Source organism: Mesoplodon bidens (genome assembly GCF_964165515.1).
Source record: "Mesoplodon bidens genome assembly, chromosome: 10".
NCBI lineage: Eukaryota > Metazoa > Chordata > Mammalia > Artiodactyla > Ziphiidae > Mesoplodon > Mesoplodon bidens.
Window position 1 is genome coordinate 86,039,183 of NC_138172.1, and position 12,757 is coordinate 86,051,939.

Sequence of the window (12,757 nt, forward strand, 5' to 3'; positions counted from 1 at the left end):
AGAGTTATCTTCCTCTCTCCTGTTCCTAATCAGACCGCTCAGGTTAGACATGGGAAGATAGGAGTGAGGGGGTGATTTTTCTCTTAGGCAGGAGGTCCTAGCAATGAGATCATTAATGCTACCCCAGAATGTATCTGTCTCCACTTGGCATACAGATGAAATTTTTAAAAACAAGGCACAAGAAGACAGAACTGGAATTTTTGTCCCGAATCCCACTGCCACTTCTTGTATTCTTTGCTTTGCCACTCTGATTTATAGTGCCATAGAGAAGAGAACTTCGATCTTTTCTCTTGAAAGAGCAGTTCTTTGGGAACCTGTTCTATAAAATAAGCTTGAAAATACGGTGTCAGGGGCAAGGCAACCCACAGCAGGCTGTTGCATCCCTTGGCATAACAGTTTTAAAATGTGGCCTTCCCCGTGGCATCTGGAACAACCTTCCCAAGGCTTTTCTCACAGTCTCGGTCACGCTGACCTAGGTCTGGAGGGGATGTCTGCCCAGGGCAGATAATAATTCATGCTCTGACTCCCCACATCCTCTAATGCTCATGACAGATTGATTCAGCTGTAGGTATAGCCTCCGAGCAGTAGGGATGGGCATTCTGAATCTGCTTCTGGTAAAACATAACTCAAAAGCATCTGCTCAGGGCTCATGCATGGAGGCTGTTTGTCCAGTACCGCAGTGAAAACATCTTTTATCCCCTCAACAAGCTCATGTCAGACCAGTTGACCAGCTTTTGCTTACTGGGCAAAAAGTTGTTAAATGTAAAGAGCTAAGACACAGTTGATCCACCTAAAGTAAATGCCTCAAATGTCTAGATACCACCACTTCCAGGCATCTAGGGTGCTGATCAGTAGTAGCTCAATCCACCAAGAAGTGCTAAACAAGTCATCTATTAGTCTTATAAAAACCTGGTGGCTATAGGTTTCTTTCCAGAGTATTATTTCAATCTGCTGTTGTTCCAAAACTATCCCGCTACTAAAATCCTTAACTGCCCTTTTCTTTATTTTGATCAATATTTAAACACATCCATACTGTGCAAGATCAGGTTCTGCAATCTAGCTTAGGGAAGAAGACCCTAGAAGTGGGTCGAGTGGGGACTGGCTCCTCCTCTCTCTCTGAGATGGAAAACGGCATTAGAGTTGAGGTCTGGGGCAAGTGGCTTTGTCTCCAGCCAGGATTAAAGCATCCTCTGGACAAAGCTTTCTCTTTTTCCCTCCTTCACATTCCTAGGATGCTAAACACCTTGAGGATCAGAAACTAACTGCTGCTGCCTCTTGGACGGAGATCACTGAGGGCGAATGAAACAACTCTGGTTTAAAAGACCGAAAGACGGTTTCCTATATGCTTTGTCTTGAGTGTCAGAGACTCAGATCCCTGCAAGGCCCTTCCAACCTTGTGTAATGAAGTCAGCAGGGAGTGCCACCTAGCTGGATGGAGAACATTTAGTTCTTCTTACTTGCAGACTTTGTCCCATTCAGTAACCCCCAGCATCCTCTTGACTATTTGGAAGAACTTCTCTCCATCTCTGTGCCCATAGCAACTGGTATTACCCTCTTTGTAATGTTTCTGCTTAATATCCAGCAATGTAGAATTCTCCAGACCATAGAATGGGTTTGCTCACATAATTCCAGGGCCCAGTCAGGGAAGAAATGGAACTTGTTCCTTCAAAGAGCTGTAGAGGAAACACGGCTACTCCTTGTCATGCCCATGCCATTTATTTTCTCCTCGATGCTCAAAGAAAAATTACATGCTGTGAATGTAAAATTAATATTTAAGTGTACTTACCTAGGGAGTGTGGATTAAGTGAATTCGAGTAGTTTTCTGTTTCTGGGATTTGTTTTGTGAATCCTGTAGAACAGGTGCCTTAGATAGCTCACCCCTGTCTCAGGTCAGTAAACATGTCGCCACTTGGAATTAGAGATTGGTTAGTAGTTGGCATTGACTGACTCCCTAGATTTGTCTGCCAGTTGAATTTTATTTAGGGTTGAGCACGAGGTGGAGAGAGTATAGCAGTTCTATTTCCCAAAGCCTTCTGATTGTAATATTTTTTAAACTGTTTATTATAAAAATTTCAAACAGAAGTAGAAAGAGTCAGATAATGGACCCTGATGTGCCCATCCCCCAGCCTGCACAGTGCTCAATTCATAGCCAGTCTTGTGTCTGTTCTTCTGCCTGCTTCCTTCCCTCTGGATTGTTTTGGAACAAATCCCAGATATTGTGTCATTTTATCCACGGTTGTACTTTCTTTTAATAAGAAGATTTTAAATGAATTTTTTAATGCCAACAAAAAAAAATAAAAGCTTGAAAAAAAGAAAGTGTCACATCTCCCGCTGGGTGTCTTTGTTGTGTTTCTCCATCCGAATATGTTGATATTCTCCTTGGTACCTTTACCTTTGCAGTGCAAGCCAGCAGTAAGCCGAAGCAGGTCTTCCAGTTTAAGTCTTACAGTTGAAAGTGCTTTAGAAAGCTTTGATTTTCTGAACACCTCTGATTTTGACGAGGAGGAGGATGATGGTGATGAGGTTTGTAATGTTGGAGGAGGTGCTGACTCAGTATTTTCAGACACTGAGACGGAGAAAAATAGGTAAGTCTGAAGTTAGCATCTGCTTCTATTTCTACGGTCATAGCTGGTACAGCAGTTCTTTGTAGCTACCAGACGGGACCTGATACACATCTCCAGGAAGATAAAACCCCCTATACATGAATTGGCTTACAGTTCCTTTTCATTGTTAAGTACAACTTTTAACTATCATTCACCCCTTTTTGGTGTTGTTTAAGGAAAATTAAATTGATTTTCTTCCTTATAAATGAAGGGGAGATTTTTATATGAGTGTGTGTGTATAGTTATGTGTATATACATACATCTTGTAGGTTTCAGTGTCTACAACTTGTCCCCAATGTAATTAATTCCAAATTAAGTAGGTATACCATGTTTCTGGAGAACTCTTACTGGATGATCAGTTTGGACCTGGTTCTCCTTGATGTGCATCGTATTTCTAATTTCTTTATTTTGTTAGACTTTGCTTTTTCCCACCCCTTATCTCTCCATTCCTTTTGGCCATTGGGTCTTTGCAGTAGATTAAGCTCATCAGTGCCTATATCAAAGCCAGGTTTAAGCCCTGTGGTCCATGTTTTCCTTAGAGCGTAAGAAGAGATGACTGATAACTGATAACTGCCCCTGGATCTGCAGGCCTCCAGCTGGAGTGTGGCCTCCTCTAGGATGGGGATGGGACAGAGCGGTGGGAAGGGAGGATAAAGGTGAAAGGTTGTCACCTTCTTTCTCCATTGGGCTTTCTTGTACCAAACCACGTGTTTAGAGCTAGAGCCTGGGGTCCATTCTGGAAGCACAATGAACATACTCAGCTCCATCAATTACTGCAAAAAAAAAAAAAAAAAAAATACACAGGACTTCCCTGGTGGCGCAGTGGTTGAGAGTCCGCCTGCCGATGCAGGGGACACGGGTTCATGCCCCGGTCCGGGAGGATCCCACATGTCGCGGAGCAGCTGGGCTGGTGAGCCATGGCCGCTGAGCCTGCGCGTCCGGAGCCTGTGCTCTGCAACGGGAGAGGCCACAGCAGTGAGAGGCCCGCCTACCACAAAAAAAACCAAAAAACAAACAAAAAAACACACAAACACTTTCCCAAAGGAAAGGGTGGGTTTCCATCCATCTTTTCTTTCGACATGTTATATACACTGATTTTCAAGTTACAACAAGCTATGGCTGTTCAACCTTTGCAAACCTCTCTGTGGGTGGTGGTAATATTTTGGAGTTTTGTAGTTCCTGGAGGGTTTCTTTTGTCAAAGTGAAACCAGGAAAAGAAAAAGTGAGAAATAGAATTTATCCTTTGAGCAAACTGGGGGCATAGCAAAGAAAATTTATGAAATGAATGTCATGTTTTAATTATCCTTCTACATTCTCCAGTGAGATTTGTCTAACTTGATTGAATTTGTGAAATGCTTCTTAAACCAAACATCTTCCTGTATACTTGTTAGCTTAAGCTATTAGATGATTGAGCGAAGTCACATTAAACTTTTTTTCTTCTTGCTATAAGAAGCACTTTAACTTTTTTTTTTTTTTTTTTTTTTTTTTTTTTTGCGGTACGCGGGCCTCTCACTGTTGTGGCCTCTCCCATTGCGGAGCACAGGCTCCGGACATGCAGGCTCAGCAGCCATGGCTCATGGGCCCAGCCACTCTGTGGCATGTGGGATCTTCCCGGACCGGGGCATGAACCCGTGTCCCCTGCATCGGCAGGCGGACTCTCAACCACTGCGCCACCAGGGAAGCCCCAAGAAGCATTTTAAAAACATCATAGCCTTTGTGAATTTCACAGAACATTGCTATTAAATGTCTAATTTGATCAGTCTTACCATATGTCATCAGAGGTATTATGGAAAATTGTGGAAATTGTGTGTGTGTTTTAAATATGTGTTGACTACCAGGACACAAGCTGAATGTTTTCCCCTTGGAGGCAAATGTGATTCAGAGTAAGGCATTCAACGCCTCTAAACTCTGGTGCATTATCTTTTTAAATTGTGGAGACTGGGGAGCATGAAACTAGAAGCCAAAAACCGCCTAGCTGTGTGAACGAGGACGCTCTGGTTAACACCTCTGCTGGTCATTCTCTCCATGTGTGAAATGAGACTCTTCCCTCCCCCTCGCCCTCCTGCACAGATTCATATTAAGAATAAAATTAAATAATAGATGCAACAGATTTATTTTTAAATGTAAGTGCCCATCATGATACAACTTTAGACAGTTCAACGGTGGGCTTTACACAAAGCCTTCGAGGCAGAACTAAGCAATACAAATGCCCCTTTTAGCTTTTGTCTGGAGAACATCATGTTTCTTCCTAACAGCTTTCCTTTCTCCTTTTCTTCAAGTCGCAATTGATTTAAGGCCAGGAAAAAGCCTTGACTGATTATTTCTTAATGGTATTGCTCTTGGGAAACCACAGGTTCACAGGACAGTTGAATCCCAGAAAATTTGGCAAACCGCTCCGTCAACAGAGCAGGAAAGTGCCACAAAATGAGGGCACATTTCAAAAGACTTCTTGGTGAGCCAACTTTACAGATGGTTCATTGTGCTTGAGAAGCAAACAGAGAACTCTGGAAACAGTCTGTTTGCAGGATCTTTTTAATATTAGGCAAATTGGTGACCAGGCCTAGTTATAAAATAGTTTTTGAAAGGTATCTCTATTTTTCAAGATAGGCAAGCGCAAGACTCTTTTCAGTGGGTGCTGTGATTGAGTTGACCTGTGATTTCCATGCAGAAAGAACCAGCTAACATTTCGCTCACCTTCCTGCTTCAACAGTTACAGATCAGTACACCCGGAAGCCAGGGGGCACCTCAGCGAAGCCCTGACTGAGGACACGGGAGTCGGGACTAGTGTGGCAGGAAGCCCTCTCCCACTGACCACGGGAAATGAAAGCCTGGACCTCAGCATCATCAGGCACCTCCAGTACTGCACCCAACTCGTCCAGGTAGGACTGGTGACGGCACTGGGTTTTTAGAGCCCAGGTTGTTGATGCACCAAGAATGAATGTGTGCTTCCTTTTTTGAGTTTTCCCAGGAAAATGAGAATTCAGGAATAAGAGAACCATCCTGCTTTGATTTGACCCAACTCAGAAACTCTGAAAGGCATGGCCATGCTCCCTCAACCCTGGGTTTTCTATGTTAAAACCTAGATCTCCAGACTTTAACAGGTAGTAAGTGACATATAATGTGCTCTGGCTTTCAAATCATTTGATAATAGGTGAGAGTAATGTGATTTTTTTTTAGATAAGGAATTTGCATTCTGCCATCTACAAATGGACTTTGAAAGCCAGTATTATTGAACATACGTTAATATGAACCCATCACATGAGCTAGTTTTCTACCACCTGGACAGCTAAAGGCAAAATGCTCCGGAACATAACCACAGTTTTCCAGATCTTGAATAAGTACTTATTAGCAACAAGAAAGAACATTTTACAGGTATTATCCTCCTCACCAGTTCGCTTTCATTCTGCGACACCCTGGGGCTCACTTTTCTTCTCATTTCAGGCTGTTTATCACTTAAGATTTTGCCACAGCAGAGCAGCTATTTTGACATTCTTTTGTTGCAGGGAGAGTTTCAGCTGTCTTGAACAAAACATTTTCCCCCAAGCAGCTATTGGTACTTGAATGCTTCCTCCTCACCTGGTGGCTTGTCTTCTCCCAATCTTGTTCTTCTCGCGCTTGCTTGGATGTGTGGGGAACAGGAAAAGAATGTGAAAGCAAATGTATAATGGTTTCAGGGGGATGGGCCAGGCAAGAAGAGGAGGAATCGTGCTTTTAAGAGCACATGGCCAACTGGAAGACCAGAGGCAGGGTGAGGAGGAAGGGCCCCAGGGAGGCCGGGAGTGGGTTGATGTTGCTTTTTTAGTAACACACTTGTGATGACATGTAGAAGAATCTGCTTCTCCTCCACAAATGTAGACCCTCAAAGCAGCCTCAGACACCTCACGTGCTCTGGGAAACTGGTTGTCAGTTATGACTCTTGCACTAGGTTGGCCAACACCCCAGCAGATCTCTTCTGTTGAGTGTTGAATTTAAAAGCCAGGTGCTGACAACCAATCTGGCAGAAGGTGCAATTTTTTTTTTTTCTGACCTGAATGGACAAGGATTGTCGTTGACTTGTAGCTATCCTCTATTCACCAAGCACTGGAATGAGATGGTTTTCGCAGCTCTTTGTCCTTGGTGAGCCCGAAACTGTGCTGAGCAAACTCCCCGTTCACCTTTTAGATGTAGAGTCATTACTTTGTGAGGCATGGGAGAATTCTCTTCCATGAAGGGATGGATGTTTTCTCTCAAAGAATAATTGGCATGCAATGGTCAGTGCAGTGTTCCTCTCGATAATAAGGCCTTGGTTATAACACTTCAACTCTTCTGTGGAGAAAATCAACACTAGAAAAACAAGAGGGGGGTTCCTCTCTACGTGGTACATGAGATACTGCCCAATCCATGAATCGTTTAGTAAAGCCAATTAGATCTTTAAAATTTAAAAAAAGGAAAAGAATTTGTAGAGACCTGGATGGACCTAGAGATGGTCATACAGAGTGAAGTAAGTCAGAAAGAGAAAAATAAATATCGTATATTAACGCCTACATGTGGAATCCAGAAAAACTGTACAGATGAACCGGTTTGCAAGGCAGAAGTAGAGACACAGATGTAGAGAACAAACGTATGGACACCAAGTGGGGAAAGGAGGGGTGGGATGAATTAGGAGATTGGGATTGACATACATACACTAACATGTATAAAATAGATAACTAATGAGAACCTGCTGTGTAGCACAGGGAACTCCACTGTACAGTAGAAACAAACAACGTTGTAAAACAACTATACCCTAATAAAAAGAAAGAAAGAAAGAAAAAAAAAAGAAAAAAGAGGTAGACATAAAGATACAGAATAAAAGAGTAAGGGTTAGAAGCTTGATTTCTAATTCACACCCGCTCCTGAATCACTGAGTTTACTTATTCATTTGGTATATAATTGCAAAGAGATAAAAATGGGCAGTCCATAAGAATCATAATAGCTATAATTATGTTTAAAATAAAGCAGTTAGGGCTTCCCTGGTGGCACAGTTGTTGAGAGTCCGCCTGCCAATGTAGGGGACACGGATTTGTGCCCCAGTCCGGGAAGATCCCACATGCTGTGGAGTGGCTGGGCCCGTGAGCCATGGCCACTGAGCCTGCGCGTCCGGAGCCTGTGCTCGGCCACGGGAGAGGCCACAACAGTGAGAGGCCTGCGTACTGCAAAAAATAAATAAATAAATAAATAAATCAGTTATTTTCTACTGTATTTATTTACATGAAAGGCATTAGTACATAATTGCTGCACTTGACTTTTGAATTTGAAAAATTCTCTTTGCCTTTGAGTCCAAGTGCTTTAGACCATACAGGATGGCGGTACAGGTCTGCATCCTGCAGCCATGCCTACCAAGTGAAGGGCACAGGTTTCTGAGAGACACAGAAAGGACTAGAACCTTCAGGCAGCGACTGACTTCTGTCCTTTCCCCTCTCAAGCCCTCCCTTATTCTCGTGATCTGCACACAAGTGAAGTCACTTGCTATTTATGTGCCCTTGAGCACGTTGCTTGACCTCTCTGTGCCTCGGTTTCCTCATCAGTAAAATGGAAAATCAAAAGTTCCCACCTCATTGGATTGTTGTGCAAAATAACACAAACTAATACATGGATAAGGCTCAGACCAGTGCCTGGTACATAGTAAGCACTTGTTAACTCTAGTGAGATAGCTTTCATTGTAATTAGGATTATTCTACAGCATGCTCTTAATTTTCAGCTTGAAGACAAGGAAATAAATCAGGCCGTGAAAAATTACTACGCTTATAAAACAAAATCTTTTTTCTGTGTCCATACCGGAGGGCAACCTAAATATGCCCTTCAAGTTTCAGAGGGGATTTTTAGATTGACAGTACATACAAGAAAGGTAACTTTATAATAACCTTGCAACCCTACTACTGAGAAAATTCAGGAATTTACACAGGCCTGAAAAAAGCTGAAAGCCACAAAAACATGTCTGATTTCAGCAGATGTTGTAACCGGCCTGGAATGAGGAACATTTTCAAACCGGAAGAGAAACGGGTATGAGCTTAACATCCCCACTTCATTCAGAAGGACAAGGTTGAGTGGGGAAAGCTCTGTTGACAACAATGTAATTGACACAGTGGTTTTGTTTGTTTTATCAGCAAATTGTTTTCTCAAGCAAAACCCCATTTGTGGCCAGAAACCTCTTAGAGAAGCTTTCTAGGCAAATCCAGGTGATGGAGAAGCTCTCGGCCGTCAGTGATGAGAACATAGGAAACATCAGTTCTGTCATCGAAGGTGAGCACCTGCAGTTATGCTGCCATTCTTGTAAATGGTGACCCCATGAGCCCCCTCCCCTGCCTGCATCTATTCATGGCTTTGTTAGGATGGCAGAGAAGCGCTCTTGGGCTGTAGAGGAAGGTCTCCACACTAATTACTGTGGTCGTAATTAATACCATGCTTCAGCCTTCAGGGTCAAAGCAGCGGACGCCTAGCTTTTTCTAGAGGGGCCTCCACCTCCAGAAGGCAGACTCTAGTGTATACACAGAACCAGCATCCACCTCCCAGGCAGTTTCACAGACTTGTTCTCCTGGTGTGGTTCCATTTGGGACAGGTGATCAGGATTGTGCTTGCACCACAGAGCTGGCTGAGACAGCTCCCATAGTGGTTGACTGTCAAGGCAAGGTGCTCTCAAACCCTACTGGGAAAGGTAGAAAAGGAGAAGTCAAAGGCCTTCAGGAGCGTCCCTGGTTCAGAGAGCTTTAGGTAGAGAACTTGACCCAGGAAAGATGCCTTTGAATCTGTGTGGTCTGGCTACAGGGCTGTTTCCTAAAGGCAAGAATCTGTATCGTTTTTCACATCAGATAGTCTGTGGAAATAGTGGAAAACTAGGATCTTCTGGATTATCTCCGATTAAGCTTAAAACACCCTGTAGGTTCTTTCTATACATTTCTGCCTCCTGCTTCCGGTCCTCCCAGGAGCAGGGGACCTTGGCAGGTCTCTGGGAGATGTGAAAAGGGGCAGGACATTCAGACTCCTGTCCGTTCCTCCCCCAGGCCCCTCTGCATGATCATAGCCACATGAGTGAAATGCTGACCATGGCATATGGCTCTTCAATCATTTCAGTAAGAGAGCCGCCTGGGTAGGGTGAGAAAACTCCTTCAGTCATCCTCTGCTCTGTTGCACCCCCTGCAGAAAAGTCTCCTGAGGTTTGAGTCTCTGATCCTGTATATTTTTTGCTGTTAAGTTATAGGAGATGAGATGATTGGACCTTCTCCCAAGGGTAGACCTGCTGTTTTTTATCACCTAAAGCAAACAGCTTTGCTTTTGCTGCATTTTCTTTGCTGCCCAGGCTGGATGAGATCCTCATCTCAACTTCTTTGCCCTCGGGACACCTGCCAACGACAGAGAAATCCTGTAGTTATGATTTTAAAACAGTCTTTAAAAAAAAAAAAGGAAGGCCCTTGGTGATGCCTTCCCCATCCTCACCCAGGTGCATCTCTTCATCTATTTCATTCAAAACATGTATCATGGGATGGGGGTTGCTCTTCTATTCCAGCCATACCGGAATTTCACAAAAAGCTGTCTTTGCTGTCATTCTGGACCAAGTGCTGCAGCCCGGCTGGGGTCTACCACAGCTCAGCAGACAGAGTGATTAAGCAGCTAGAAGCCAGCTTTGCCAGAACTGTCAACAGAGACTATCCCGGACTTGCAGACCCAGGTACAGGGCAGCAGGAGCAAGGGAAACATTTCTGTCGTTTGTTTTGAGAGTGAGCGCTAGAGAGGTTCCCTCAACACTTTCCCCGCAGCTAGCCCTGAGAAGGGGCTTCCCCTCCAGAGAAAACATCATCTACTCAGTAAAATCGAAGAGAAGAAAGACACTGAACATGTTTTCATTCTGAATATCAGCAGTGACTTTGAAAAGGACTATATGTCTGTGTTGCTTTTGAAGTATGTATCCTTTTTTCATTAAAATGTCAGCAGTACAGGAGTGTCAGATGGTATAACCACTTGGGAAAAACTGTTCGGCAGTGTCTATGAAAACTAAATATGTATACTCCTACCCTGCGATCCAGCAATTCCACTCCTAAATGTGTCAAGAGAAATACATGCTTATGCTCATTTTTTAATAGCAGCTTTATTCACAAGAGCCAGAAATTAGAAACAAGTCTAATGCCCATCAACAAGAACATGGATAAATTGTAATAGAGTCATACAATAGGGTATTACGTAGCAGTTTTCAAAAAGAATAAATTACTGCTACAAGCAACAATTTGGATGAATCTCACAGATATTTTTTGAGCAAAAGGAGCTAGATACAAAAAGTACATACTATATAGTTCCATTTATATGAATTCAAGAACAGATAAAGCTAATACATTGATAGAAGTTCGATTATTAGTTGCCCATGGTGGGGATAGATGGGTAAGTATAGACTGGAAAGGGGCACAAGAAAGCCTAATGGAGTCCTAGCAGTGTCCTGTATCTTGATCCAAATGACAGGCTATACAGGTGTATGGATATGCAAAAATCATCTGGCTGTGCACTGATTTCACTTTACAGACTTCACTCTGTCATGTACCACCATAGAAAGATGAATGAGTGAATGAGTGAACGATTGATCATGTTTGTTAAAAGCTGCTCCGTATCTTCCTCTTCCAAACAGTGTTTCTCACACTGGTGTCCCAAATCCTGGACCGGGCTGAGCCCCTGCTTACCTCCAGCCTCTCCTCCGAAGTCATCACTGTTTTCCAGTATTACAGTTACTTTACGAGCCACGGTGTGAGTGACCTAGAGAGTTATCTGAACCAGCTGGCCAAGCAAGGTGGGACGTGTTCTTTGGTCACACTGTGTGGGGCTCAGTTTGGAATGATCCCTGGTCTTTCTAGTCATAGTGTTTAGTGATGGTAATTTTTTTTCCCCAAGTCAACAGCTGGGCTAAGATTCGCCTTTTAAATGACTTCTGGACCTTTCACATTAGTAAGCCCCTTGGCAATGAACCAGGGATTTGCTAAGCACGTCCCAGTCCTCCAGCAGGGGTGCACCATTAACAGGAAGCTGGTAAATGATTTAAGACTGCTGTAATTTCTTTCCCTCATTAATGTATTTGCCACTTGTAGGATCAAGCCCGCAGGCAGTGCTATTTTATGTTGCCCTTTTTGGTGTCGCTTTCATAATACTAAGCAGAAGTGAGGTTCAGAAGAAGGCCAGTGGGGTGACAGATTGGGAAGGGAAAGGAGGAGAAGATGAAAAACCAAATCTAAGGCTTCATATCCAGGGATTGAAGAGAACAGGCACCAACGCAGGGTTGCGGCAACGAAGCTCCTTATTGCCTTCTCATGTGGCCCTTCGAATATAAGAAATAAAATCAGTATCTGCAGTGAGTGAAAACCTCTTTGGGAATGGAGCCAGGCAGTAAGGGGCTGGTTTCTGGTTCCCAAGTTTGTGCTCTGTTTCTCCACCCACGCTTGACAATGGGGCAATGGAGGAGTGGGGGGAGGGGAGGGAGGGAGGTGTGTTCTTGGGAGTAGACAGGTTGGCACAGCGCTAGTGGCAAAAACACTTCTGACCCTGACCCAGACCCGGGCTCAGCCCTTCTCTTTCCAGGACATTAAACCCTGCGGCACCACGTTCAACACGGTGATTGGCATCACAGGGAGAAGAAGAAAATCTTCCTCCACCCAGGGCCACTCCAGCCTGCACACGGAAGTCTGTGCTTAGGTCCCACTCCCCACCCCCGAATAGCCATGCTAGTCCAGAGTGCCAGAGAGGGCAAGCCTGGGCAGGAGATGCCTCTGATGGAAACTGGATAATATAGAAATTTACTCAGAAAATAGATTTTTTTTTTTTTTTTTTAGAAAATCGATTTAGATTGTGACAAATTTAGAATCAATAAATGAAGAGCATAACAAAGTGAGACGCTGGGGTCCTAAAACCACATCCCCTTCCTCCTGTTACACAGCCCTGGAGAATGACCATGGGAAGAACTCTAAGCCTTTACTTATCTTTTTTTCCCCTTTCTTTATACAAAGAAAAGCCCTTCATTATACAAAAAAAAAAAAAAAAAATTTTAGAAAACATGGAGAAGGATGAAGGAAGAGATTCAAATCACCTATTCTCCTATTTTTAAAATATAATGTGTTTTTCAGTTGATTGTGCGCTGGTTTTAAATTTCAAAATTGTGATTACTC

General features: G+C 43.5%; 1 protein-coding gene across 7 annotated transcripts in view; it reads left to right on the plus strand.

Moving 5' to 3' along the window:
• The window catches only part of RIPOR2 (RHO family interacting cell polarization regulator 2), a 214,254-nt gene that overhangs the window by 189,284 nt on the left and 12,213 nt on the right, over positions 1-12,757 (plus strand). For 4 of the 7 annotated variants that reach the window (XM_081245370.1, XM_081245365.1, XM_081245366.1 and 1 more), the window contains 5 exons: positions 2,401-2,585; positions 5,314-5,482; positions 8,729-8,864; positions 10,126-10,287; positions 11,233-11,391. In XM_081245370.1, the coding sequence (XP_081101496.1) occupies positions 2,401-2,585; positions 5,314-5,482; positions 8,729-8,864; positions 10,126-10,287; positions 11,233-11,391 (811 nt within the window). Of the gene's footprint in view, positions 1-1,231; positions 2,281-2,400; positions 2,586-5,313; positions 5,483-8,569; positions 8,625-8,728; positions 8,865-10,125; positions 10,288-11,232; positions 11,392-12,757 lie in introns of those variants that run through there. The other 3 variants (XM_081245369.1, XM_081245371.1, XM_081245368.1) reach the window with 2 other exon arrangements.